The sequence below is a fragment of the Cricetulus griseus genome, chromosome 5, assembly GCF_003668045.3.
Source record: "Cricetulus griseus strain 17A/GY chromosome 5, alternate assembly CriGri-PICRH-1.0, whole genome shotgun sequence".
Lineage (NCBI taxonomy): Eukaryota > Metazoa > Chordata > Mammalia > Rodentia > Cricetidae > Cricetulus > Cricetulus griseus.
In genome coordinates this window covers 4,045,141-4,071,831 of record NC_048598.1, presented here as the reverse complement: position 1 = coordinate 4,071,831, position 26,691 = coordinate 4,045,141, and the positions used below count along the sequence as shown (strand labels likewise).

Below are 26,691 nucleotides of genomic sequence, written 5' to 3'. Positions count from 1 at the left end.
AAGAGTGGCCTCCAGAACTCACCATGACCCCTAACAGGTCCATAGCTAAAAGGAACAATGTTGCTCAAGAAAGAGAAAGGGAAGAAGCATAAAAGAACAAGGAGGAAGGCCAGGTAAAGCAGAGCCACAAGGGGAGAGAAAACAGGTTTGCTCTGTCCTTGGGGAAGCAGACCTCAGTGAAGACGCGATCTTTCCTTTTTTCTCTTTTCTCCCCCTGTAGGTATTTATGTGTGCGTGTGGAGGTATGTGTCCAATTGTGTGTGGAGGCCAGCCACTGACCTGGTGTGTGCCTCAATTGCTTCTCCACCTAATCTACTTTTATTTTTATTTAGGTATTAGGAATCTGAACTCAGGACTTCATTCTTGTGCAACAAACACTCAACCATATCTCCAGCCCTCTTTCTTTTCTAGTGATTTTCTCAATATAGTCTAGGCTGGTCTTGAACTTGAGGATACAAGTGATCTCCCTGGCTCCCACTTCTCAAGTACCTGGAACAACTGATGCATCACCACCTAAGGCTCTCCTGACTTCTCTAACCTGCTCTCTTTGAGTTGTCCCCACCCACAATTCACTGTGGGCAACCCTCAGAAAAGAGATTGAGGGGACCAAGTCCCAGAGTTGCGAAGGGGTTGGTTAATTTGACACAGGCTTTGAAACACAGAACCCAAGTTTCACCCCCAGTTCTCTTTAAGAACCCCTGGGGGTGGAGTTAAGAAGGAAAGAAACTCGACTGTTTTATGAAGAAGGTGCTTGCTGCATTTGGAGGGGAAGACTGCCTGCAAGATGGCTCGGAAGGTAAAGGCATACATCACCACGCCTGATGACCCACAGCGGAAGCTAAGAGCCCAGAAGCTGCCCTCTGCCCTTGGCATGTACACATGTACCCATGTTCTGACAAGTAAGTAGTGAGAAGACTGGAACCCTCAGAGGAGAGAGGAAGAACCCGCTGGAGAGTGAGAGCGGGAAGGGAAGTGCTGTCTCCCTTTAGAAACTTGATCTTAATCCAGGGGTGAAGTCATTCTTGCCCTCTCACTCAGAAGACTCTTGTGTCAACCCAGTGGCACAGACACCCTGCAGGGATTATTCAGGCAAGTGCAGAGAGGAATGTAGGGCTGGAAGTGGTTCTAGCTGTGAGAGAAGGGGTGACATAAGCCACCAAAATTATCTATGGGTCCCCAGCTGACGAGCCTCATGCCCATCGTGGTTATTTTCCACTTGGAGCACTCTGTGTTTAGAGATGGCCGCTGGCCTTAGGTAAAGCTGAAATAATAGCATGGCAGTGGTCCTCAACAGCCCTTCCTGATGCTGACCAGCTCAGTGAGAGACTGGCCAAAGTCTGTGAAGTCACTGGGGCATGGTCAAACCTATGCCCTTTAAAAAGCAAGAAAAGCTAGCTGGACAACCTGCTGGAGACAGCTATGGACAGGAAAGAAGATTCCCTTGTGGACACATGTCTAAGGTCCAGGGTGCTGGTCTAGCCTATGCTATGGCAGATGTATAAGTCAGCAGAGGGAGGGTGGGCTTGGAGTCTCCGTGTCTCCTATGGTCCTCTCCTCTGCAGTCTTTATTTTGCTTCTGGCCTTCCCTGCCCCTCTCCTGCGTGGCAGCACCAGCCCTTCCCCATTCCTGTCCCTGTCAAGGATTCAGAGGAGCTGGGCTGAAAGGGCTTTCCCTCCTCACTCACCTCAGTCCACTTTAAACGCAAGCCTCCATGGCTGCCCTTTCGAGGCTCCTCCCCACCTCCAAGTGCAGACAGAGAGCAAAGCGGCCAGGGTCTCTGATGCCGAGAGGGACCATGCCCTTATAAGACCCGTGCCTGTGAAACTGTCCAAAGGCCTCCACAGGCTTCGGGGCCCTTCATGATCGTGCTGTTCCAAAGCCACCTGGCCTCGTTGTAGATCCCTCCCAAGCCTACCCCACTGGAAAAAGTTCATGGAGGGACCCTGGAAACCTGCTCAGCCTGGGGGAAAAGGCCATGGATATGGGGATGGATCTGGGGGCCTTGGACAGACAGCTCAGCTTGGTGCAGACAGCCCACCTTTCCTTGAGAAGTTTACAATATACTGGCCCGTGCCTGCCTCCCAGCGGCTGAGATAGACCTTGGGGGGCAGTGGTGGGGTGATGACAGAAAGCACCTGGGGCTCATTCCCCCCTGGTCTTTCTATTCTCAGGGCCCTCTAGGGTGTCAGCAGGGGCAGGGACAAGTGGGGCCCTGGCACCCAATAGCTCCACACTCACAGCCATAGCTGTCTAACAGCTGTCTTCCTTGGGTGCAGGTGACGGCGGGCGCCAGTGTGGCTGCTTGCCTTGGCTGCATGACAAAGTAGTAGAGATTAGGGCCTGGAGCAAAGAAAGTCATGGCAAATTAGTGGGCACTCCCAGACTGAATTAAGTAAGCCCTGAGCATGAGGCCAGCCAAGTTATGCCCGTTATAATTCCAGGGTGTATGTACGCTGGTGACTCACCAGCATTGGAGAAGTCTGGGGTGTACGCTGGTGACCAACTAGCACTGGACAAGCCCAAGGTATATGCCAGTGACTGGACTTGAACACTTTGTCTTGGCATGTTGGTTGTTGATATAAGCCCTTTGCCTTGTTCACTAAGTGCAGACGGAGATGAATCTGCTGCTGAACAGCTCTGGGAAGCCCCTCTCACCCCCACCCCCAGCAACAGAACAGAGTACTTGTCAGAAATAAAACCTCAGATGTCTGTCCTGCTGGTTCAGAAGCTCCAGGGGAGAGTGCCCGTCCCCATTCTGGTTTGGAACAAGGTCCCTCTGAGAACCAGGATCCTCCTTGTCAGTCAAGTCCTTAGCCTGGGCCCTGTCCAATCTGTGCCCAGGGCTTTTTTCCTCACAGACAGCATGGCTTCCTTGCCCCAGCACAAGGCCACGAGGCACAAGCTTCTCCAACAGACCCCCCTCTGCCCTCATGGTCACTTCCCACCGCTCTGACCCTGGCTCCCCCGAACCCCTGCTTCCTGAATTCATCACTTTATTTTTGAACCTTCACCTCTTCCTCCTGGTTATTTCCACCTTGTCTCCAAAAACAGTATCATTTTCTTCAATTCTGCAAGGAAAAAATCCAGAGGGAAAACTATATTCTACAAACTACTTAAAGAATCTGCGCAACCTCCCCTCTCCTCGTCACAGGGTTGGCTCACTGTGCTGAATCTGGTCGCTGGGTCTCAGCTCAGGGCTCATTCTGTGTGCTCTCTTCCCCCGTCTCCCTCCATGACTCTTCCTTTCATAGGCTCCACCCCTTCACACTGCACCCATAACTTCCTCAGGATCTGCTCCTCCCAGAACATCACTATTTATGCTGTTTCTGAGTTTACACTTTTGCTGCTGGGCTGTGAGTCCTCGACATGGTTCCTCTGGCGCTCTCAACACTGGGATTGGATTGAACCGTGGGGGTGTAAAGGGAGGGGCGTGACAAAAGAAAACCCCTCTTCTTGACTTGGCTCCTTCTCTTTACCCTCACTCCCAGGCCCATTCTGATGCACCAGGTGGGCAGGAGAAGAGTCAGAGGGTTCCCAGAGTGGGATGGGGACGGGGTGACAAGGGCAGCACACACCCCTGAGCCAGACTGCCCCTTAGCCCCTTAGCCCCTTAGCCCCTTAGCCCCTTAGCCCCTTCTCATCTCCTGCCCTGCTCTTCTTCCTCTGGCCTCCTCTGAGCTACTCATTCCTTTCTGTCTCTTTTTCTTTCCTCACCTATGAACTGCTGTTTGAACTGTCACTTCTGGGTTGATGCCTCCAGTTTTGTTTTTCTTTTTCCAGACAGTTTCCTTGTATAGCCCTGGCTATCCAGGAACTAGCTCTGTGGACCAGGCTGGCCTCAAACTTCCCCCTCTGCCTCTGTCTCCTGAGTGCTGGGATTAAAGGCCTGTGTGTGCCACCACCGCCTGGCTAGATGCCTCCAATTTTAAATCTGTCCTCAAACCCTATTATTGAGAATATTTTCTAGAAGCCTGAGAAGCACTTCAGAGACCACAGTCTCAATTATCACTTGCTGGTGTCCTCTACATCAAACGATCACCATCAGACCTCTGACCTCATCCCGAGTGCTACCCTGCCCAGTTCCCTGGCAGTTACTCTATTAGCCAGGACACCACTGTCTGCACTGAGTTCCTGTGGGTTCCGTGCAACAATCCAACCAGAAACGTTGACTCACAAATGCTGGCCTGCCAATGGCAGCCCTTCTGTGCAGAGACCCATTGCTCCAGCAGGAGGCGCTTTTCCTATGTGCTCGTCCAGCTCCAGAGGGAAGAGCACCCCCTGTGGGCAGCTCAACCCCTGCTGCTCATGGGAGCTTCAAAGGAATTAATGACTTTCCTTCAGGGACAGAAAGGACATAGACCAGACAACAGGGCCTTCCCTCCTGGATGGCATGGTCACAGGATGGCATGCGGAGGGTGGTGTCAAGGTCAGGGGAAGGCATGGGGAGGGTGGTGTCAAGGTCAGGGGAAGGCATGGGGAGGGTGACGTCAAGGTCACTCCAGGAAGCCTCTGCTAGCTGTCCATGCTACACCTGGGGCTGACAGTTGGATGTGCACCGAAGAACAATCTTCTTTGGGACTGAAGACACTTTACCCTGTCCTGTCCTGTCCTGTCATTCACCACATCCTTGGAGTCCAGGGAATTGTGTTGGCTCCTTACTGACCAGCTACAGGGTTAGGACCAAGATAACAAGCTCTTTTTATGTTCTGCTTTTTTCATCCAAAAGTGATGATTGTGCCAATCAGAACATGCTTTTATGAAAGCAGTTTACCAGTAACAAGCCACACCCACCATGGGATCTAATTAGAAACCTCCTTAGCCTCTTCCAGATGCAAAACCATGACTTCCCTCAGGACCAGGTTCTGCTTGGCTACACGGCTACCATGTGGCTGAGCAGGCACTCAACTAAGACTCCTAACCCCAGGTCCCAGTTTGCAAGAGGCCACAGTGACAACCCACTGCCATTATTTTAGCAAACAGCAAATTTTCAGTGTGATATGGCCCGAGGACTTGCTAGCAAGCAGTCCCCAGTTACTCTGGGGACTCTCAGCACTCAACTGGCATGTCTTAGGTGAGTCATTCTGACGTACGGAAGAGTTGCAGCATCACTAGCCTAGGGTAGTTAGCCAAGGGGGAGGAGTCTAGAAGCTCCCTGTATCACAAGGCTCACAGCAACCACGCCCTGCTGGGCACAGAGGAATGCAGGTCTATGAAATTGACAGACTCAAACTCAACACCCAAGAGAGTTGGAAGAGGCGCCCTGGTGACACAGCTCCTAAGTAGCTAACCTGAGGCCCAACAGACCCAAGCTCCTGGTTCTGTTCCCAGTGTTCTCCCCTCTCTATGTTCAACTCATCCTTAGCTGACTGCCGCCCTGGGGGTGGTGTGCACCATAGCACCTTCCCCATGCATGACCTCTGAATAGGGACAGTCTTCTCAGAGGGGACTCTGTGTGTTAGGGAAGAGAAAATGGCACTCACGATTTGTCTCCCCTGCCGAGCCTCCTTGAGGGGCTGGCTTGCCTCCTCCTGGGAGACAGGGATTTTCCCCGGCTTCTCACTTGGGTTGGAGAGTGGGCACTTGCAGGTTGTAAGATCTGAGAGAAATAGAAGGAGTTAGCCACACTGGGTCCTAAGGACCCCCAGCCCCACCTTCCCACAACACAACAGCCCAGCCCAACCTCACACTTGACACTGGGAAAAGATGAGGGAACCATGTCCTGGAGAGTGACATGGAACACCACATCATCCCCTTCTCTGTGGAGTGAGGGAACCAAGCCAGGCCCTCAGCCTCCTAGAGCTGTGCGCTTACAAGTTTCTCACCCTGCAAGGCAACATCTCCCCTGCAGCACCCCAAAAACCAACTTCTGTTCACCCCCTTTCCCACATTGAGGCACAGAACGAGCTTCGGTTTACCAGTATCACCACTCCAGTCCTGAAGACTGAAGGTAAGCAAGCCTGAGTCAGGACAGTCACTTTCTCTTAGTGACTCCACAGGCCCTGGAGGGACAGGGACAAGTGGGCATGCTGTCACTATGGAATTGAGCTGACAGAGTGAAGAATGGATACTGAGTACCATGTACCCAAGCTCAGCACAGGCACCTGGCCAGGGCAGGCCATCTCACATACAAAAAAAGACTAACTGTCCAATCAAATGAGGATGCAGAGGGTTTGTTTTGACAGAGTGGTCACTAAGCAAGGAAAACTTCCTGCCATTTAGAAAAAGCAAGAGAGAATGTAGGGCTGGAGAGATGGCTCAGAGGTTAAGAGCACTGACTGCTCTTCCAGAGGTCCTGAGTTCAATTCCCAGCACCCGCATTGTGACTCACAACCATCCGTTATGAGATCTGGTGCCCTCTTCTGGTGTGCAGATATACACAGAAGCAGAATGTTGTATACATAATAAATAAAATCTTTAAAAAAAAGAGTGTGTGATTGTTAGATCTTGATTCTCAGTGTGATGGGATTTAAGAATCTCACAGGGAAAGCAGCTCTCTGTGTCTGTGAGGAAGTTTCTAGGTTGGATGAGTTGAGGTGGGAAGCTCACAGTACTGTGGACAGCACCATTCCATGGGCTGAAGCAAACTTAATAAAAAGGAGAAAGCAAGCTGAGCCCCGGCTGTGCACACAGTTGCTTCTGTTGTATCCCGTGATGGAGAGTATCCTTGAACTGTGAACTAAGATGAATTCTCCTTCCCTTTCCATGTTTCGGGTCAGACATTTTGCTCTGTGTGTAAAATAATGGACACAGGTGGGAAGGGAGCTCCACTCTCTCCACGCGGGAAGGAAGCTCCCTCTCTCTCCACGCTTGTCTCTCTCCACGCTTGTCTCTCTCCACGCTTGTCCCGCACTGACCTTCATCCGCATGTCCCTGGCGTATTTCTCCAGCTCCTTCCTTATGTCAGACCTCAGCATCTTTGAGACATTGAGGACCAGTTGCTTCCACTCAATGGGTTGGAAGCTGTGAGGCTCGTGGGGGACATACAGCCCAATCTTGACCTTCTTGACTGTGTGCAGGTATTTCTTGTACGAGTCTTCAAAGTCGAAGACAAGGTCACTCAGAGTCCGAAAGGTCAGTGGCTTGTCCATCAGCTCAGCCCTTCGGCTCATGCCCAGTGAGCCGTAGTAACCGTTGCAATAGATCCCCAGCACGACGTGGTGAAAGTAGTTTCCTGAGAAATAGGTTTTAAAGCTGATGGGAAACCGCTCGATGGAAGGCTGCCCGTTGGTTAGGTATCTTAGATGGTAAAGTCAAGGAAGAGACAGAGGCAAGTCAGAGAACATGGTTTCCCAGAATAGGATACTACTCCTGGGGCCAGTGAGTCCATGTCCCTGTCTCCAGCATCTCAGTATCTAACCTTTCCAACAGAATCCTCTGCAAGGGATTTTCTGAGCATCTTCGAGTATCAACTCTGTGGGGTATACCAAAACCAAATGAATATGGGATCGAGAGAAAAACTGCCATCTTCAGTAGTCAAATGCAAAACAAAATAGCCAGGGCTCCTTTCCTTGCCAGGCTTGCTATAGGCACTTGGAGCTATTGAAGGTGTTTTTATCTACTTGTAGGTGTATATGTGCGTGCGTGCGTGCGTGCGTGCGTGCGTGTGTGTGTGTATGTGAATACAGGTATCTTAACCACGAGGGCAGGAGTTAAGGCCAGAGATCCACACTGGGATCTTTCCTCTGTTTTGGAGATAGGATTTCTCACTAAACCTAAAGCTCACCATTTCAATAGACTGGCTGGCCAGCAAATCCCGAGATTCTCCTGTCCCAGCTCTCCAGGGCTGGGCTACCACACTTAGTTCTCATGTGGATTCAGGGGATCTTAACTGTCTCCGTACTTATGCAGCAGTTTCCCAAGTGGTCTCCCCAGCCAAGTGTGTTTTAAACACAATCAGATCCTGTAGTGGTGGCTCACACCTTTAATTCCAGTGCTTGGAAGGCAGAGGCTGGCAGATCTGAGTTCAAGGCCAGCCTGGTCTACAAAGTGAGTTCCAGGACAGCCAGGGCTACAAAGAGAAACCCTGTCTCAAAAAACCACAATCAGAATGTGTTCTGACTGCTCTGTGTAGAGCAGGCAGGATCTGAGGGCCCCTGTGGTTGTCCAGGCAAGAAGGAAAACAGAGATCCCAGAGACAATGTAAGGCCAAGGCTGGTGACCAGAGGGTCAGGGACAGAGAGGAGTCAGGAGTCCCATTTTCAATAGTTAGCCTCTCTTGTTGCATCTGGCACACCTGTGCCAACAGCCTGGGATACCATGTAGAAAACATTTATCCTCAGTCCCCAGCTCCATCCTAGTCCCCAACTCACACAGCACACCTTGGCTCTACCGACTCACTGGCCTGACCCGATTTAGTGGCAGCCTCTTACCATGACTTTAGTGTTTTTTTGTTGTTGTTGTTGTTTTGTGTGTGTGTGTGTGTGTGTGTGTGTGTGTGTGTGTGGTGTGTGTGGTATGATGTATGCACATAAGTGTAGAAGTCAGAGGTCCCCCTTGGTGTTCCTGTGCTGTGCTTACTTTTTGAGACAGGATCTCTTGTCCTGGAACTCAATCATTTAGGTAAGCTATTTGGCCAATGAGACCCAGGGATTGATCCTGCTGCCTCCACCTCTCCAGATCACAAGCGCACGCCTCAACACCTGATGTGTGTTTGTTTTTAACATTGGTCCCAGGTGAGCAAACTCAGGTCTTGTGCTTGCAAGGTGACCACTTTACCAACAGAGCTGCCTCCCCAGCCACTACAACGTTGGTCTTGACCAATAATTGAAAAGGAGCACCTTGAATTAACATCCTACGCCAGGCCCTGGATGGCTGAACGAAGGCACCACACTTCCAAGCCCCTCTAGAAATTCCACACTATTCCTGGTTAGCTCTCAGGGCCCTCAACCCAAGTTTTCTAGAAACTTTGGTCATTCCTGATAGAATGTGCAGGGTACCTGACTGCTTCTAAGGGAAATGTTGACATGGTACTCTGTGACAGTGAGTGCAGATAGTGTAGGCTCAGCTCTCCATCTTGCTTCTGCACACACAGTTGAGATGACTTAATAAGTAAAGGCACCTTCCCCCGAGCTAGATGACCTGAGTTTCATCCCCAGAATGCAGGATGATGAAAAGAAATGACTCCTACAAGTTGTCCTCCAAATAAATACTTCTTAAAAGAATCTGTCTTAATCTTCGCCTATTTCCTGACCACTTGATTTCCTGCGTAGCCTGAACCACGCATGCCTGAACCATTATCTCAGCCCAAACTGGGAAAACCTCAGTCTTCCACCTCAGATCTTAGGACTGCCTAGATCTCTGAACAAAGTCCTAATGTGACTTGTCACCTGACATTTCTGAAGGAGACATCCTGAAGCCACAGTAAATTTATACGGGAGCCAGGTGTGGTGGCACACACCTTTAATCCCAGTTTTTGAGAGGCAGGGGCAGACAGAGCTCTGAGTTTGAGGCTACTTAGTGAAGCCCTATCCTGAAAACTCAGTGGAAACTCCAATTCTTAAAACATATGCTCCACATCAGGAGCTGAGCATTTAGATGCTGGGCTCACGTATCTGAGTGGTTGGTCCCCAGTTGGTGAAGCTGTTTGTTTGGGAAGGATTAGGAGGTGTGGCCTTGTCAGAAGAGGGGTAGCCTTGATGGGAGGTGAGTGTGTCACGGGGGGGAGGGGCTTTAAGAATTCAAAAGTCCACACCATTCCCAGTTAGCGTCTTCCTGTCTCTAGGCTTTTATCTCAAAATATGAGCTCTCAACTACTGCTCCAGTGCCATGACTTCCTGGGGCCATGTTCCCACTCACCCTCTGTAAGCCCCAAATACCCTTTCTTCCATCAGTTGCCTCGTCATAGTGTCTCCACAGCAATAGGACACAATAGTAACTAGGACAGAGGACCTTCAGATGACCGGGGCCGCTGTGAGAGTGAAAACCCTTGCCTTGCAAGCATGAAGCCCAGGTTCAATCAATACTACCAAAAAGACAGACAAAATGATACCGAGGACAATGGCACAGGTCTGTAATTCTAGCAGCTGGGAGGCTAGAGGAAGTCCAAGGCCAGCCTCAAAACAGGTACCCTTTGAAACATGTTACTAAGCAAATCAACCAACGTAGCCTGCTTGTGGCAGTAGTTGCTTTTAGCATCGCTCCCAAATGCCAAGTGTCTCTCTCCCTGTGCACCGGGGGCCGTGACCAACCTAGCAGCACAATCCTCCCAGAAAGGCTCGTCACAGTAGCCATTCCTCCAAAGAATCTGCCATGTATCAGGAAAGAATTTGGACCCTGAGATCCATGTGTCTGGCATGCGTGGGAAAGTGAGTACTTGTATTAGTTAGCAGGGTACAAAGTGGGGGAGTCCAGGAAGGGACCCCAAACATCAGGCAGAAGTGAAAACAATCACAGGCAGGAGACAGCTTAGCCTGGAAAGCACTGGCCCTTGTTCAATACCCAGAACCCAGGTGATGGGGGAGGTCCTTCTGTGTATACGTTTCTCTTACTGGTTGATGAATAAAATACTGATTGGATAATAGCCAGGCAGGAAGTATAGAAGGGGCTACCAGCCAAGGAGAATTCTGGGTAGAGAGGAAGGAGAGAGGAGCAGTGAAAAGAGACATGTAACAGAGGAAGGAGTAACAGGTCTGGACCCTTCTCCAGTAAGATAAGACCACATAGAAATACTCAAGTTAATAGAAATGGGTGAATAACTAAGAGAGAGCTAGCCAGTAAGAAGCCCTAGTCATTGGCCAACAGTTTTATAATTAATGTAGCATCCGTGTGCTTATTTGGGGCTGAAGGGAAAAACAGAAATCTCCATCTTCACCCAGGTTTGTAATCCCAGGCTGGGAAAGTAGAAACAGGTAGATCCATGGGGGCTCACTGACCAGCCAGCTTAGTTTACTTATTTATCTAAACCAACAAACAAATAAATAAGGTGCCTGAGCAACCATAACCAAATGGTCTCCTGCCTTCATGTGCACATTCAGCCATACACGCATTAGGTAGAAAAGGACAAGTGACCACAAGTTAGCCAAACCTACCAACTTCTCAGTTGTCACGGAACCCTTGTTTCCCAGGACAGTGGGAAACTCTGGGAGACACTGACCATGACCCGATTCACTCTTCCCACACTGACACAGAGCAAAGACAGAACTTCTGTAACTCTGGATGGAGGTCTGTGCAAGAGTCCAGTTTCCCTGAGTACAGCATGACAGCCAGTCTCCCTCGCTCGCCACCTGACTTGCTCTTCTCTGCAATGTCACAAAGGTAAGAACAAAGTAAAATCAGGAGTACTGGCCCAGCAGGGTCCTAGACCTCTACAGTCCCCCGTGCTTCTGGGTAATGCCAGGGACAATGATACAATGATGCTGAGATGCATGACAATGTGCAAAGGACATTGCCTACATACCCAGCACACTCAGCAGGTAGGCAGAGCAGCTGAGCAGCTTGCCAGGGTCTGGCCGGTGTCCTCTGCTGGCCTCCACCAGCAGCTCCCCAGCCAATGGTTCCCAGCAAAAGGCTCTGCTTACAACTGTGGCTAAATCCTGCTGGCTAAGAGTGGCGGTCTGAGATACCTGCCCTCCTGCTGGACTCTCTAACATGCATTTCCCTTATATGGGAGCAGGAGAAGCTCTGGGAGAGGCATTAGAAAGACTCAAGTCCTCACTTCCCAAATGCTAACTAAGGCATAGACAGACAATCGGACAGTCGGACTTCAGATCAGACCCTTGTTTGCTCTGCAAGTAGCATCGAGGCACAGAAGCTCACTGTACTGTGGAAACGTGCAGTGGCAGGCAGGGAGCCCTGGATTTCATAACCAGCAATAGACACACACACCCAGCATACACACACACACACACACACACACACACACACACACACACACACACACACACACACACATACACACACACACACATACACACACCACACACACACACACACACACATACACAGCATACACACACACACACACACACAGCATACACACACACACACACACAGCATACACACACTCACACACAAAGCATACACACACACATAAAGCATACACACACACACAAAGCACACACACAAAGTACACACACAGCATACACACACACAAAACACACACACATACACTCACACACACACAAAGCACACACAAAGTACACACACAGCATACACACACACACACACACAAAACACACACACATACACTCACACACACACAAAACACACACACACACACATAAAGCATACACACACACACAAAGCACACACAAAACATACACATACACACTCACACATACACACACATGCGCTCGCGCGCGCGCACACACACACACACACACACACACACACAGCATACACAGAACAAAGTATAGGACCCTATCAAAACCCGGGGCCAGAGGTCTAGCTTGGATAAAGTGCTGGGCTAGCCTGTATTAGGTTCTGAGTTCAGTCTTCAGCACCTCAAAGAGCAAAAACAAAACAAAAAGGTACAAGAGGGGTTGAAGAGATGGTTCAGCTGTTAAGTACTTGCTGTGCAGGCCGGGCGTTGGTGGCGCACGCCTTCAATCCCAGCACTCGGGAGATGGAGGCAGGCAGATCTCTGTGAGTTCTAAGCCAGCCTGGGCTACACAGAGAAACCCTGTCTGGGGGGGAGGGGAGTGCAAGCAGACAGACTAGACCTTCCCCCTGTCCACCTAATTCTGAAGCACACCGTCCACTGACCTCCTATCCCCTTTCCAGGTTTTCAACCTACTCTGGGCATCCTTAGGTCTCTGTCTTGCTTAGTTTTTATTGTCAGCCTGACACAGTTTAGAGTCACCTGGAATGAGGGAGCTTCGACTCCTGAGGGAGCTGCCTCCATTAGACTGGCCTGTGGCCATGGCTGTGAGGACTTGATTGATGATTTGTGTGGAGGGGCCCAGTCCACTATGAGCTGTGCCACCCCTCGGCAGGCAGGACTGGGCTGCATAAGAAAGCAGCTGACAATCAACCAGGACAAGAGCCACTGAGTAGCATTCCTCCATGGTTCCGGCCCTGACTTCCCTCAGTGACGGCCTCTCATCTGGAAGCATTAGCAGAAATAAACCCCCCTTTCCCTAAGTTGCTTCGGCCATGGCATTGATCACAGCAACAGAGCATGAACGAGGACAGGCTCCACTGCTGGTACTTGATGTCCATCTAGATAAAAGGAATTTTGAGCTTCATCCTCGATTTTCCTTCTCCTGTCTCCCTAACATCCACATCACCCAACTCGTGTTTGTAGCACTGACCCACCCCCCAAAAGCACAACCCTCCAAACATCCCATCCTGAACAGTCCAGGTTCTGCGTTTCAAATCCAGCCAGCCCACATCTGAACTCAGCTGGAGCTTTCCTTTTAAGTCCTTCCCTTGGGCCGTGGCATTGTCGGGATCGCAGTGCTGTGGCCCAAACACCTGCAGCCCCTTCCCTCCACCCCATGCCTCTCTCCCAGTGCAGGTCTTCACACTCATCTTCTCCCTCTGTGGCCTAATGGGAAGCCTGTGTCGGTTGACTGTCAAGTGTTGGTTTCCAAGTTCTGCACACTCCATCTCCTGGCAGCTCTGGAAACTGCCTCGCCCAACCCAGTCCCACTGCCAAGGACGTGGCCCAAGCATCACCATTGCTTCCTGTTAAGCGTTCACTATGAGCTCTGCAGATCCAGCCCAGCTGCTTCCACTGTTCCGTCTGTCTTTCCAAAGCCTCACGAAATGAAATACCCAGGCATGAGACCATGTGACTCTTCAGCTTCAGATCATCTTGAAAGCCACTTAGTACCATATTCAAGAAGCCAACAACTTTCATCTGGGGCCGACTAGTAACCTGACCCCTTGTTCTGCTCCCTTGGCCATGGTCTGTAGGGAGACACTGTAGCCCCGCCTCCTGGTAGCCCAGACAGGTGTGCCGGGACACGCCCTTACAGGCGTGGTGAGGGGAAGTCTAAGGTGGCAGGAATGGTTCTTAAGGGACCGTGCACACGTGGAGACCCTCTTCTCCCTGCTCCCTTCTCTTCTCTCTGGCCTGGCTGCCTTTGGCTTGCGCTTGGCTGGTATATCTGAATAAAGAGAACCTTGGCCTTGCTGACTGCGGATCGATCACTCAACAATGGTCCCCCCAGCCAACAACCCCACAGGCCCCAGAATTTCTGTGGCTCTTCTATCTGGTTGTGTTCTGTGGCCACCACCATCAGTCATGGTCATCACAGCTTTTCTGAACCAAATTCCTCCCAAGGCAAAGAGCCAAGAATGTGATGGAGATGACAGAGCACAAGAGGCCAGCCCCTGCATCCACCAGGTTCCACCATGGCACACTGCCAGCACTCACTCTCCTCTTCAACCCGCTCTCCCGTTTCCCATGGTGACGGGTCTGGATATTCACCCTCTTGGCCTTGCCTTAAGACTCCACTTAAGTCTTTCTTACAACAGTCAGGTTAGTGCATGAAAGAGTCACACATGCACTCTCTGAAGTCCTGAACCCCATTTCTCCTTGTGACTGCTCAATCTATAGACAGCTGGCCCTGACTGCTCCACAGATAACAGGTTAGAAGAATGTGATCCAAGGAGCCAAGCATTGATTTTGTTCAACTCCAGCCAGGTCAAACTGAGAGAAGTACCAAGGGGCTCTGAGACTTTTCTCCCAGGACACCAAAGAAACAACCAGCTCCAGAACAGGGTCAAAAAGTAACCACACATAGCTTAAAGGATACATGCCCAAAATGACTGCCTCAAGGCATTTGATAGGCAAGGATTCTCGGGTCATCTCTTTCGCCGTTTCCATTAACCTGTGGGACAGAGCACAACACAAGATCTCAGGACTTGGGCAATTATGCAGTCAGTTTGACTGTCCCTCAGTTCATCTGTCTGTCCGTATGTCTGTCTCCACACTAGACATCATGCAGAAATCTAGAGAGAAGGGGAACAACTCGATAGAGAAGACCCCAAAGCACATGTGTACTTGACAGAACTAAGATCCTTAAGTCCACACCGTTCCCCCTACAGTTACCTCAGAGGGGGCGTGTTAGCACCTCCCATCCTAGAGGTGGGGACTACAGGGACAAGTAAAGCAGCCCTCATAGGCAGGTTTGCAGGCCTCTGCCATCCTGAATATCAGTCTGGTCTGTTTTGCTTTCTGAGTCAGGGTCTCACTATGTAGCCCTAGCTGGCCCAGACCTGGCTATGTAGACCAGGCCAGCCTCAAACTCAGAGATCCACTTGCCTCCCAAACGCTAGGATGAAAGACGTGGGTCACCACACCTGGCCTGAGAGCCAGTCTTGATCACTGAATTTAGCTGCCAAGTGCAACTAGTCCTCAGCCCCACCCACAGTCTGGCCCTGGGGCACCTCTGCCTCCACCCTCTGCAGGCTAGAACCCTGGAGCCCCAAGAGACAGGGACAGAGGCCAGGAGAGGGTGCTGGTGGCTCACCTGTAGGAGAGAAGCTATGTGGTCCACAGGCCATGCAGCACTTACCCACTCAGAGGTCTCATTTTCCTGATTTCAAAGAACTGGGTCCCTGTATGATTGTATCTGTGTGAAATATGTAAAGGCAAAGTGACAGACGCCAAAGTCCTGGTCAGATTCCCATTTCTCAGTGGGATAAGGAAGTAGTTGTTCTTCTGGCCAGTGGCCAGGGGTAGCCAACAGCCTGTGATTCCTCACTGTGCAATCCTGGAAATCTAATTTATTTTTCTTAAATATTCATTTTATGTATATGAATACTCTATCTGCATATATGACTTTACACCAGAAGAGGATATAAGACTCCACTACAGATGGCTGTGGGCCACCATGTGGCTGTTGGGAATTGAACTCAGGACCTCTGGAAGAACAGCCAGTGCTCTTGACCACTGAGCCATCTCTCCAGCCCAGATATCTAATTTCTAATTGGGCCTGGATGCACTTTTGATAGCACTGCCTTTCAGTCTACCTTGGGCCCAGTTACCTGATCACATATTTAAGTCACGTACGAGACTAGAAGCTCTTGAGAACTGGGACCACTCTCTTATCATCTCTGGACCACCCATAAAGCCTAGGAGAAGCTCAACATACACAGGTTAGCAAACGTTATCAAACAAATGAGAATAAGTAAAGGAACTGATGATTAGACAGCTCCGTGGATAAAGATGTGAAAGGGTAGATAGAGAGAAAAGTAGATGCGCAGAAGGACAAACGGACGGGAAGACAGACAGAAGAAAAGGAAAATGGGTGAACAGACTGATAGATGGAAGAAAGGTAAATGGATGAGTAGGTAGATGGGTGGTTGGATGGTGGGTGGGTGGGTGGGTGGGAGATAGGATGGATGATGGATGATGGATGGATGATGGATGATGGATGGATGATGGATGGATGAATAAAACAAGAGGATGTATATATTACCGGCTGACCAGTATATTAATGTATAGAAGAAAAGATGGGAGAGCGGATGAATGACAGTAAGACTTTTCAATAGCACAAAGAACTTAACAAGGAAATGTCACTTTTTTCATGCCTGGATCAACACTTGACCTCACTAATCTAAACAGATGGCTCCACTATCCACACCCTGATTCTGATTAACTGCCCAGTTCTCCAGAGCTAGCAACCCTGGACCACCAAACACTCCCCACGCCATTCTTTCTGAGACATAATTTTGAATTTTGTTTTGAGCTTAAAGAAAACTTGATTTGTATGTTTTACTCTTGTGCTTCGAGCAAAATCCTGTTTATGAAACAGTGTGTGCTGGGAGGATGCTGACGAAGATGACTCATTTCCTAAAGCTGCAGCTGTACCCAGTTGGGTGCACAGGACTCACTCACTATGTCTCCCCAGTGATGCAAGCAGCTTGGAGGGTGGGTTCACATTCACACTGCCCTGAGAGGAACTAGGTCTCCTCCAGACAAAGGGCACAGATTGAGAGCCTGTAGCTTGAGCAGATTCCAGCTGTGGCCATCGCTCATGACTTCCTGCCTCACTTCTGAATGCTGGATTGGGAACAACACAGTCAGGGTCAGGGGTGATGTGAACCAGCACACCTTAGGAGAGACTGACCTGGGCATTTCTAAAATAAGATATTGAAAAATCTTAGGGGGTAAAAAAAACCACGGGGCTCTTATTGTGAAATGGGGCTTCTTTACTCTATCAAAGACTTTGCTCAAACAGTGGGGTCCCAGCACATTTAAAGTAGAATCTAGTTTCTAAAAAGTAAGATTAATCCATAATTAAGTAATGCAAAGTTGTCTGGCCATCTTCTCTAAGTTTCTTGTGGTTGGCAGCTGAGCTTCTGGAAGTGTCTCTCTGCAAAGCAGAGAGCTCCTGGACAGGCTTCCCACACCTAGCAAAGCCATGGGCTCTTTTTTCCAAACACACACAAAGACTGGCATTTTGGTTCACTGCGGCTCACACTGTTCCAGGAAAGGCAAGGAGGGTCTGGCCCATCAAAACAGCACTGACGTCTGAGCACATGTACAGTTAGGTATGGCTTGTGGAATATTCCTTTACACTGTGTAAAGATACTTCACCGTGATTGGCTTAATAAAAAACTAAACAGCCAATAGCTAGGCAGGATTTTCAGGGCAAAGAGAACACTGGGAAGAAGGGTATAGTCACAAGGAGACCCCAGGACTCAGAGGACGCAGCATGGGCCGTTCAGAGCAAAGGTAGTAAAGTCATGAGGCAGAAAGCAAATTAATAGAAAAGGGTTGGTCTAAGTTGCAAGAGCTAGTTAGAAACAAGCCTAAGCTATTGGCCGACCTTTCATAATTAATAAGTCCTCAGGTTATTTGGGAGCTGGTGGCCAGGACAGAAAAATCCACCTACATGTATGGCCCCAGGCAATGCCCAAATCCTGCCACCTGTGTCAAGGCAAAGCAGTCAGGCACCCAAGGATCTAGACACCAGGTCAGAAATAGAATGGTTTCCACTCTGCCTCTCTTGATCATGGCCCCAAAGGCCTGATGACGTGGTCCCCCTATTTTCCCTGGTGCTTTCTTCCACTGCCTACTCTGCAGTCAGTAATCTAGGGTGATGGCCACCGTAAATGGGTCAGAGAAGAAGCAGAAAGAGGACCCTTTAAGAGCAATGATGAGGACTAAGCTGGTTATATGTGGCAGCTTTTCTATCAGTGTCGGAAAATGATATGCAAAATACATGCAAATTTGTCCCTCGTGATGAAGCTCATCCAGGCTCATTCTCCTTGGGAAGGCTCGTCCTAGATAGAAGTGAGAGTTGCTCTAACTTTGGGTCACCTGGGATGTTTGGTGATGAGTAAGTGACAATTAAAGTCAGCTCATGGGGCCTGGGTCCATTTAGGAAGGTTTTGTGCCCCTCAACCACCACCAACAATGCATATGGTGTCTCAGGTTGGAGATCAGCAGCATTACCCAGTAACCTAGTAGGGCCTAGGGCTGCCAGCCTCTCTCTGGGGAAGCCACTGTCTCCTGAGGAGGAGTCAGGACTCCATGGGGAAGGTGCCACGTAGGAAGGTGATGACCTATGAGGCAGAAACTGAGCTGCTCATCAAGTAATCGATCTTAATGAACAGGGGGGCTATGCAGTGTCTGACCTTTGGAAGCAGTAAGTCCTCAAAGTTGGGGAGGAGCAAGCAGAACCCAAGCCAACATGCCAGGGGCTCCTCTGCACCTCAACCGGAGGGGCAACCTCCTGAAATCACATTGAAGCTGGCCCCTATCTCACTCCTGTGCCTATAAAATACCAGAAGCAGGCCGGGTGGTGGTGGCACACACCTTTAATTCCAGCACTCAGGAGGCAGAGGCAGGAGGATCTCTGTGAGTTCGAGACCAGCCTGGTCTACAAGAGCTAGTTCTAGAACAGCCTCCAAAGCCACAGAGAAACCCTGTCTCGAAAAACAAAAACAAAAACAAAAACAAAATACCAGAAGCAATCCATGGCCATCACTTCTGCCCCTCTGCCCCAACATTGATGCTCCTAAGGGACCTGCAGAACTCAACTAACCCTAACTATAAACAACCTGAGAGCACGGAGGAGGCCAAACCCTCAGGCTCCTCAGTGGCTCTTTCAGTTCAAGCTGAGGCAGGGTCCCACAGCAGAGCCAAAACACCCTGTGCATACAACTGGACGGAGTCATTTGCCTGGGTTGCTGGGAACCAGAGGCAGACACAGTTGGGTCTCTTGAGATCATGAGGGGTCAGGGATGAGGTAAAACAAGTGAGAGAAGAAAGAAAAGGAAGTCTAGGAGGTGTAGCAAGCTTTCTTGTGGAACTATCTTTGGAATGCCAGCTCAGAGACTTGTTACTATGAAAGCTTGCCCTTAGCTTGGGCTTTTCCCAACTAACTCCTATAACTTAAATTAACCTATCTCTACTAATCTACATTCTGCTACATGGCTCAGTTACCTCTGCTCTGTACTGTGTCTCTGACGTCTTCAGTCACTGGGTGAAATCGCCTGCCTAGATTCCTCCTCCCAGTTTCTCTCTATCTGCCTGGAAGTCCCGCCTGTTCTCTCATGCCTAGCTATTGGCCATTTGACTCTTAATTAAACCAACCAGAGGGCACCTTAGGGAGAGACTCAGCTTTACAGTGTACACAAATATTCTGCAACATTTCCCCCTTTTGTCTCAATAAAAAGGAAAGGGTTTAACTCTAACACAGGAGAACTAAGATCAACTATCAGGTAAGAATGACATTTACAGTGTCCAGTCCATTTGTGTTGGGCAATTTGGGGGAAAATACTCTATTATCAGCCTTATCATGATGACTCCAAAGTTTTATACCTAAACCACTTTCTATCATAACTTGTATTACCATCCTAAAAATGTCTTTTTAGAACTTAAAACATCTCAGATGAACAATTTAAGCTTTTATGTTTTTCTTTCTTTCTTTTTCTTTTTTTTTTCCTTTTTTTTTTTTGTTGTTTTTCGAGACAGGGTTTCTCTGTGTAGCTTTGGAGCCTATCCTGGCACTCGCTCTGGAGACCAGGCTGGCCTTGAACTCACAGAGATCCACCTGCCTCTACCTCCCAAGTGCTGGGATTAAAGGCGGGTGCCACCAATGCCCTGCAGCTTTTATGTTTTCAACCTTATAAACTTTACATCTCTTTTGTAAGTTTTCTTTTTTAATTTGGTAATAAAGAAATTAGTATAACTATCTAGTCTTCAACTCTATCAAAGACCCAAGAAGGATGTAATATTACCTGAGTAAACAGGAAGTACAGAACAAGAACTTCCAAAACTATAGGAATGACAGAAACAGCTGGCTGTCTGGACAAGTCAACCACGGTTCCTCTGCAATGTTGGGGCATCATCTTCAGCCTACAGGACTAGAATATCTGACAGACTTTTTGTGAAGCAGGAATTTTTTTAAGGACTACCCTACCTTGTCTTGGTAAAGTTCAGCAGTCACTTTCTTTTGTGTCCTCCTTGCCCAATTTGGACAACATACTGTCAGCAGTCAAAGCAAAGGTAGTTTCTTGCCCAGTGGCTAACTTTGCCACAATGAAAGCAAACTCCATATGGAGGGTCTTCAATGCCCATTATCCTTTTTGTGAAGTAGATTGGTGCTGCCAGGAGCAGACGTGTCTCACTGTCATGAAAAGCTTTGGGTTATTAAAGCATTTTAAATGCCATACTCTGCAGATTTCTGAGGTGTTTGAAGACCACCTGTCTATTTAAAATATCTCTGTATGACCTTGAAAACATACCTAACATGACTCTGTTTGATTGTTATAGATGACTAACTACTAACCTGTCTCTATTATCCTAAAAAGCTTTCAAGAACTAAAACTTCAAGTTGTACAGGTACAATAACTTAAACAATAGAAACATATACAGCCTAACAAAAATAACCTTAAATCTTATCAATATACAAAAATCTATACCAATGTAAAATATTTAACACTAGTAGATTTTTTTTTAGTTTAAAAGTAGATTCAATGATCTACCCTTTTATCCAATCATTTCTAAGGAGGAGGGAGGAAAAAGAAAGCCAATCATGTAGGAAAAGAAGGGAACAAAGGCTGTCCTGGAACGCTCTCTTGTAGACCAGGCTAGCTTTGAATTCACAGAGAATTCAAGGTATGGGATCAAAGACATGCATCACCATGCCTAGACTCTGCGTGTGTGTGTGTGTGTGTGTGTGTGTGTGTGTGTGTGTGTGTGTGTGTGTGTGTAGTTGGAGGCTTTATGCATTCTGCCTGGTCCCCATGCACCAGTTTCTCTCTGCCCACCAGGTCCCCAGCTGCTTATAAGATAACCACTTGGCTTAACAGTAATGCCCTGGTATCTTGCCTCCCTCGTGGCTACATGGCATCCCCAACCCCACCTTCCCTCTCTGTCTCTTTGTTTGGATTTCCTGCCTGGCTTTATTACTCTTCTTAGCCATTAGCTGGAACAGCTTCATTCATCAACCAATAAAAGCTACACATATTTGCAACGTACAGAAGGGCATCCCACAACGAGAGAGAGAGAAAGAGAGAGAGAGAGAGAGAGAGAGAGAGAGAGAGAGAGAGAGTTAGGAGCTAGGTATGGAGGTACAAACTGTAATCCTGGCATTAAGGAGATGGAGTAAAATACAGATAGCAAATTCAAGACTAACCTAGGCTACATAGTGAGTTCTGAGCTGAAGAGCAAACCCTTATCTCAGCAAAGGGAAGAAAGGTTGAAAGGAAAGAAGAAGGAAGTAAATTTTGTCAGAGATAGAAATGAAATCACTATGTTGGGCGTTGGTGTCGCACACCTTTAATCCCAGCACTCGGGAGGCAGAGGCAGAGGATCTCTGTGAGTTTGAGACCAGCCTGGTCTACAAGGGCTAGTTCCAGGACAGGCTCCAAAGCTACAAAGAGAAACCCTGTCTCAAAAAAAACCACTGGCGGGGGGGGGGGGGAAGAAGGGAATAAAGACAATCAAGAGGAGGAAGAAAATGGGAAGGAATGGAAAGAAGAGATAATCCCACAGAAAGCAGAGGAAACGGCAGGGAAGGGGAAAAAGCACGTGACAGGCTCACAGAGGACCAGGGGCACAGCTCTGTTTGAGGGACAAGCCCTGGTCATTCTGGTCACTGTCAGCATGTGTGCTGCAAGCTTTCACCCACGGATGTCCTCCAACATTTCCAGTCTTACAGGGCTTTGGACAACCAGCTGGTGACAGACATGCCACCAAGCTTGTCATCACCGCGCCCATCCTTTGTCTGTGGTGCTCAGCCCCTGGCGAAAAGGATACTGTAGCGTCTTCATGTAATTCTGGATGGCCTGGAGCCAGTCTGGGATGGTCATGGACAGCCTGTAGTTGGGGACCTGGGGAATTGAAGGCTACGGAGAGATAGAGAGAGGGGGGCTCCTGTTATTGAGTGGTTGCTTGAGCACAGCTCCTGGAGCAGGCATGGAGCTGAAGTCAAGTGAGAGCTGCTCCTGGGAGCAGACACACACTAGGCATAGTCACCAGTAGCCATGGTACCTTCCCCACAGTATCTCCCGCGAAGACAGCTGGTCCACCATGGAAGGGCCCTCTAAGCCCCCTCCAAACACACTCCACTCTGGGCCATGGTTCTCTAAGGCCCTCCTGACACTGGTCTAACACCGTTTGCCTTCTCTATGGGAACATAGTTGCCTTCTTGAGGCCAGGGAGCACATCCTGTGGAATATCCCACTGCAGCTGGCCCAGGATGGGACCCCAGGTGCTTCACTGATCCCTACATCTTTGCCGCATGGCCCATTCTGCAGAATGGCTAACAGTGGCTCCATTATATCTGCTCCCTTCTTGAACATCATTGACACAGGACACGAGGCAAATGGCATCCAAGATAAGTAACTGCAGCAGAATGGTGAGCAGCCATGGGCACCATTTCTCAACACCACACACCTCACATGCCCACGGCTTCCCTCCCTGAGCCCTTTCCCTGAGTGAAGATCGGTCTCATGAGGCATCCTCATGGCAGCCCAGCCAACTCCCCTTTCCCAAGTGCCTACAGTCAGCACTCAACCAAACCACTCCCGAGACACAAGGACATCAGCCAGACAGGAACACATTAAGGTCTGTTTATCCCCACCGACTCCATCTTCTCCATGTCTGTGGTGGGCTATGTCACTGGTGACTAAGAAACTTGGTCCCTATGTGTGCAGGATTAAGGGAGGAGGCTCCCCTGGGTGTTAGCTTCTTCAAAAGAAGTAAAAAGAGCCAGAGGAAAGATTAGTTTCACCCTTAGAGAAAACAGGACCAGCTCTGCAAACAGAAGAGGAAGCTGCTAGTAAAACAGGAAGCAAATAGAATGAGGACAGCCAAGCCGGGCAGCAGAGCCGGGAGTTCCTGGCTCTCCAGGCACACGCTCCACCGTGTGCAGTGAGAGATGGGCACGGTGCTCTGAGTATGTGGTAGCCGGCTCTTTCCCCATGTGTGCAACATTTACTGCAAACATTGCCCGATGGCAGTTTCCACTCAGTGCCTCTACTCAGCCTTGGCTTTGAGACATTCTGAATTCACAGAAACTATCCCCTCAGCTGGAAGGGAAGCAGTCCCATTTGGTACATGCAAGCCAAGGTGCTGTGTTTGTTAGCAAGATCACGGCTGTGTGGGCACACACACACACACAGGCCCAACTGTTGTGTGAGCAAGAGCACTGCTCTGTGGGCACACACACACACACACACAAGCCCAACTACAAGCCACATTTTCTCTCCAACACCTCAACTCAAGCTCCCTGTCTGGGAGAGTCACTTTGGAGGGCAAAAGGTTCCAACTTGAACATTTGTTCCCATGACTTGATATGCCACTCCCCCCACACACACACACTCCCACAGAAACAGTTTCTCACACATGAATTCTCTGTCCAACCAACACTAGCAAGTGTTGAGATTCCTTGTTTTTTTCACAGTGACACCCACACGTCTACCAAATGTACATAACAACAGATCAGAGGTTTCAGAGAGGCCAGTAGAGAAGGGAGGCTGAGAACAGACCCTTCCTTAGCATCTCTGTGTTGTAAGCACTAGGCCAGGTACAGAGCAGGAAACATGGGAGCCCAGAAGGAAGGAAGCCAGAGATCCCATCACAGAAAGTCGGGAAGAGAGGCATGTGAGAGACAGCGAGTCCCAGCACTCGAAGCCTGTGACTTTGCTCACAGTCCTCTTTGGGAGCTGACCAGAGTTATTTCTACCCCTCCTCCAGCCCCTGGCGCCCATAGAGCAGTGTGTGAAGCAGGGCTCAGAAGGCAGCTGGGCCTCAGAATAGCAGCCAACGGCGCCCAAGGGATTTAGCAAACAGCTGCACAGTTACCTCAGCTGGCTGTGGCCACATTTGCTCCCAAATAGGAGGACAAATGTAAGTATTCCCCCATGTGGGCTGGAGCAGGGCTGCGGTGGGGAGAGCCAAGGCACTCAGTGGAAGGTATCATCACCAGAAGTCAGGTGAGCTGGCTGTGGCTCAGCCTGGGACAACTTCAAACAGCACCTTAGGCAGCTAGTGTTTCTGCTGGATCTGGAGTATAAGCCAGAAGGGCCCCTGAGGTGTAATAATGAAATGTACACGATGGTTCAAATCTCCACTGTGGCCACACAACAGGACCCCCAAAGCCTCCACTTGCATGCAGATAAAACAACAACACTGCCTCATCTGCCCTGGCAGCTCTATGAAGACCCAGCAGGGTGGAGCAGCACACAGTGCACACAGGTGTAGCTGTGACATTTTCCATCGGTAATGTGCTCTCCAGAGCTGGACCAGAGAGGCTCAGAATCAGCAGGGACCGTACGTAGTTCCTAGACACGAGATCCTGCGGATGTCTGCCTGCCCCACAGGAGACAAGAACGTTACTCCATTGTCAAGTGAGGAGGTGGTGTCCTTCATTCGTGGAGACGTCATAGTGGTGAGAAAGCTCACTAGGCTCTGGGAAAAAAACGGGGCCAGCCCAGTGCCTGTGGATGGACAGAATAAACAAAACTCCATCCGGACACGGAGAGATGCTAGTCAGCTTTCGAAAGCAGGCACCTCCTGGGGACACTCTGAAATGTGGATGAATCCTGAAGTAAGCCAACCTCAAAACAGCCAATACTGGGCCAGGGAGGCAGCTTAGCAGGAGGCCTTGGCCACCAAGCCTGAATTCAATTTCCTCGAACCCACAAGGTGGGAAGAGACCCACACCTCTCTGACCTCCGAATGTGTGTCTTGGTGTGCATGTGCACATACACAAACATAAAAACAGTTCTAAAGGCAAACTATGTAATTCTTCATGCATGAAGTTCCTAGAGTGGTCAGCTTCCCTGACAAAATGCAGAGTGACTGCCAGGGAGTAAGCACTACTGGGCAGTCGGTTTTTAGGGCGTGTGTTTCAGAGGAAAGTGGAAGGTTTGAGATGCGTGGTGGTGATGGGGGTATAACCATGGGCATGTCCTTTATGTCACAGAACCTTCTATGGCTGTGACAGAGGACCTGAGGCAATTGGCTTATAAAGAATAAAGGTTGATTTCTGTCTCTCGGTTTCAGAGTTTTCAGCTCATGGTCACTTGTACCTATCTATAGCTTTGGACCTGCAGCACAGCGTGGAGACAGCATGTGGTACAGAAGGTCTGTTCACTTCATGGAATCCAAGGAATGAGACAGGGAGGGGAGGTCACTGTCCCGATTCTAGGGCACGCTCCCTAATGACCTAAATCCTTCCTACTAGACAGCACCAAACAGCATCTAGGCTGGGGGCTAAGCCTTCAACAGGTGGGCCTTTGGGGCATTGAGAGCCCAAACAGCAGAAGCCATCCACTTCAAAATGGTTAAAAGGTAAGTCCCGTGTCCCGAATCTCACCATGATAAACAAGTAAGGTCTCAAAAGGTGGTTTACTAAAGGAGAAATGCAAATTACGACTCTCCGGAAAAGGTGAAGCTCACTAACAAACAGAAATTAAAGCCCCCGTGAAATGTCATCCTCCTCTGTCCTTCCTGTCAGTCGCCATGCCCTGAAAGGCAGACCCAGTGCTGGTGAGGAAGCCCTGGGCAGTTCCAAGGACTTGGAAAAAAAGGGTGTGGAGTAGTCATGGAAGAATAATGAGAACCACAGGCAAGACTCAGGGCTGGCCTCTCCACTTCCTTCTCGCCAAGCAAGAAGGCTGACAGAAGGCAAGAGGGAGGGAGGGCTGCAGGTGAGCACAGATGTGTAACTGGCATGGCCAGGAAGAAGCAAAGGGGAAGCCAGGCATGGAGCCAGGCAGACAGCAAGAAGCCCCGACCTGAGCAACCTTGGACAAGAACGAGGAGAAACCAAAGCATTTATTTTACTGCAAAGGCAGCAGGGACCTCCTGGAGACTGGCGGGGGGAAGGGGTGTAGCATGGAACAGTCATACTCCCAGGATGGCCCCCAGGCTCCTGCATCAAAGGGCCTAGCCTGTGGTCTGGGACACATGTCCTGGAGTCACGCCTTGTGAAGATCCAGATAGTTCCGAATCCAGGCCACAGAACAGAGGAAGCATCCCAGGAGCACAGGGTGCAGGGGTGCAACCTGCAGGAGTCTCAAATCCCTGCTCACATTTCAGATCTCAGCCCGCTAATGTGAATTCTTTCCAAATTTGGAATGACTGTGAAAATGAGACACACACTCACAGGGGCTGCAAAAAACCAAGCAGCCTTTCTGGCTGAGCCGCCCTGGTGTCTGGCCTCAGCAGAGTCAGGCTCTGGGCAGCAGGACACACAAGAGCCAGACCTAGAAGGGCCAGTTGCTCCTCTGCACCTGCCACATGCTGTCACTCTGTGTCACCCCGATGATGGGAT

At 49.5% G+C, this 26,691-nt stretch overlaps 1 protein-coding gene across 13 annotated transcripts in view; it reads right to left on the bottom strand.

Annotated features, from left to right (window-relative positions):
* The window catches only part of Vash2 (vasohibin 2), a 42,516-nt gene that overhangs the window by 11,775 nt on the left and 4,050 nt on the right, over positions 1 to 26,691 (bottom strand). For 7 of the 13 annotated variants that reach the window (XR_004770239.1, XR_004770242.1, XR_004770241.1 and 4 more), the window contains exons 3-10: positions 22,167 to 22,255; positions 15,466 to 15,522; positions 14,704 to 14,778; positions 6,856 to 7,237; positions 5,482 to 5,597; positions 3,013 to 3,069; positions 2,467 to 2,600; positions 2,240 to 2,312 (exon numbers count right to left, since the gene is read on the bottom strand). Coding sequence is in view for 8 of the 13 variants with exons in the window: in XM_027418699.2 (XP_027274500.1) it covers positions 2,240 to 2,312; positions 2,467 to 2,600; positions 3,013 to 3,069; positions 5,482 to 5,597; positions 6,856 to 7,237; positions 14,704 to 14,778; positions 15,466 to 15,522; positions 22,167 to 22,255 (983 nt within the window). In the remaining 5 variants the exon portion in view is untranslated. Of the gene's footprint in view, positions 1 to 2,239; positions 2,313 to 2,466; positions 2,601 to 3,012; positions 3,070 to 5,481; positions 5,598 to 6,855; positions 7,238 to 14,703; positions 14,779 to 15,420; positions 15,523 to 22,166; positions 22,256 to 26,691 lie in introns of those variants that run through there. The other 6 variants (XM_027418704.2, XM_027418702.2, XM_035445477.1 and 3 more) reach the window with 6 other exon arrangements.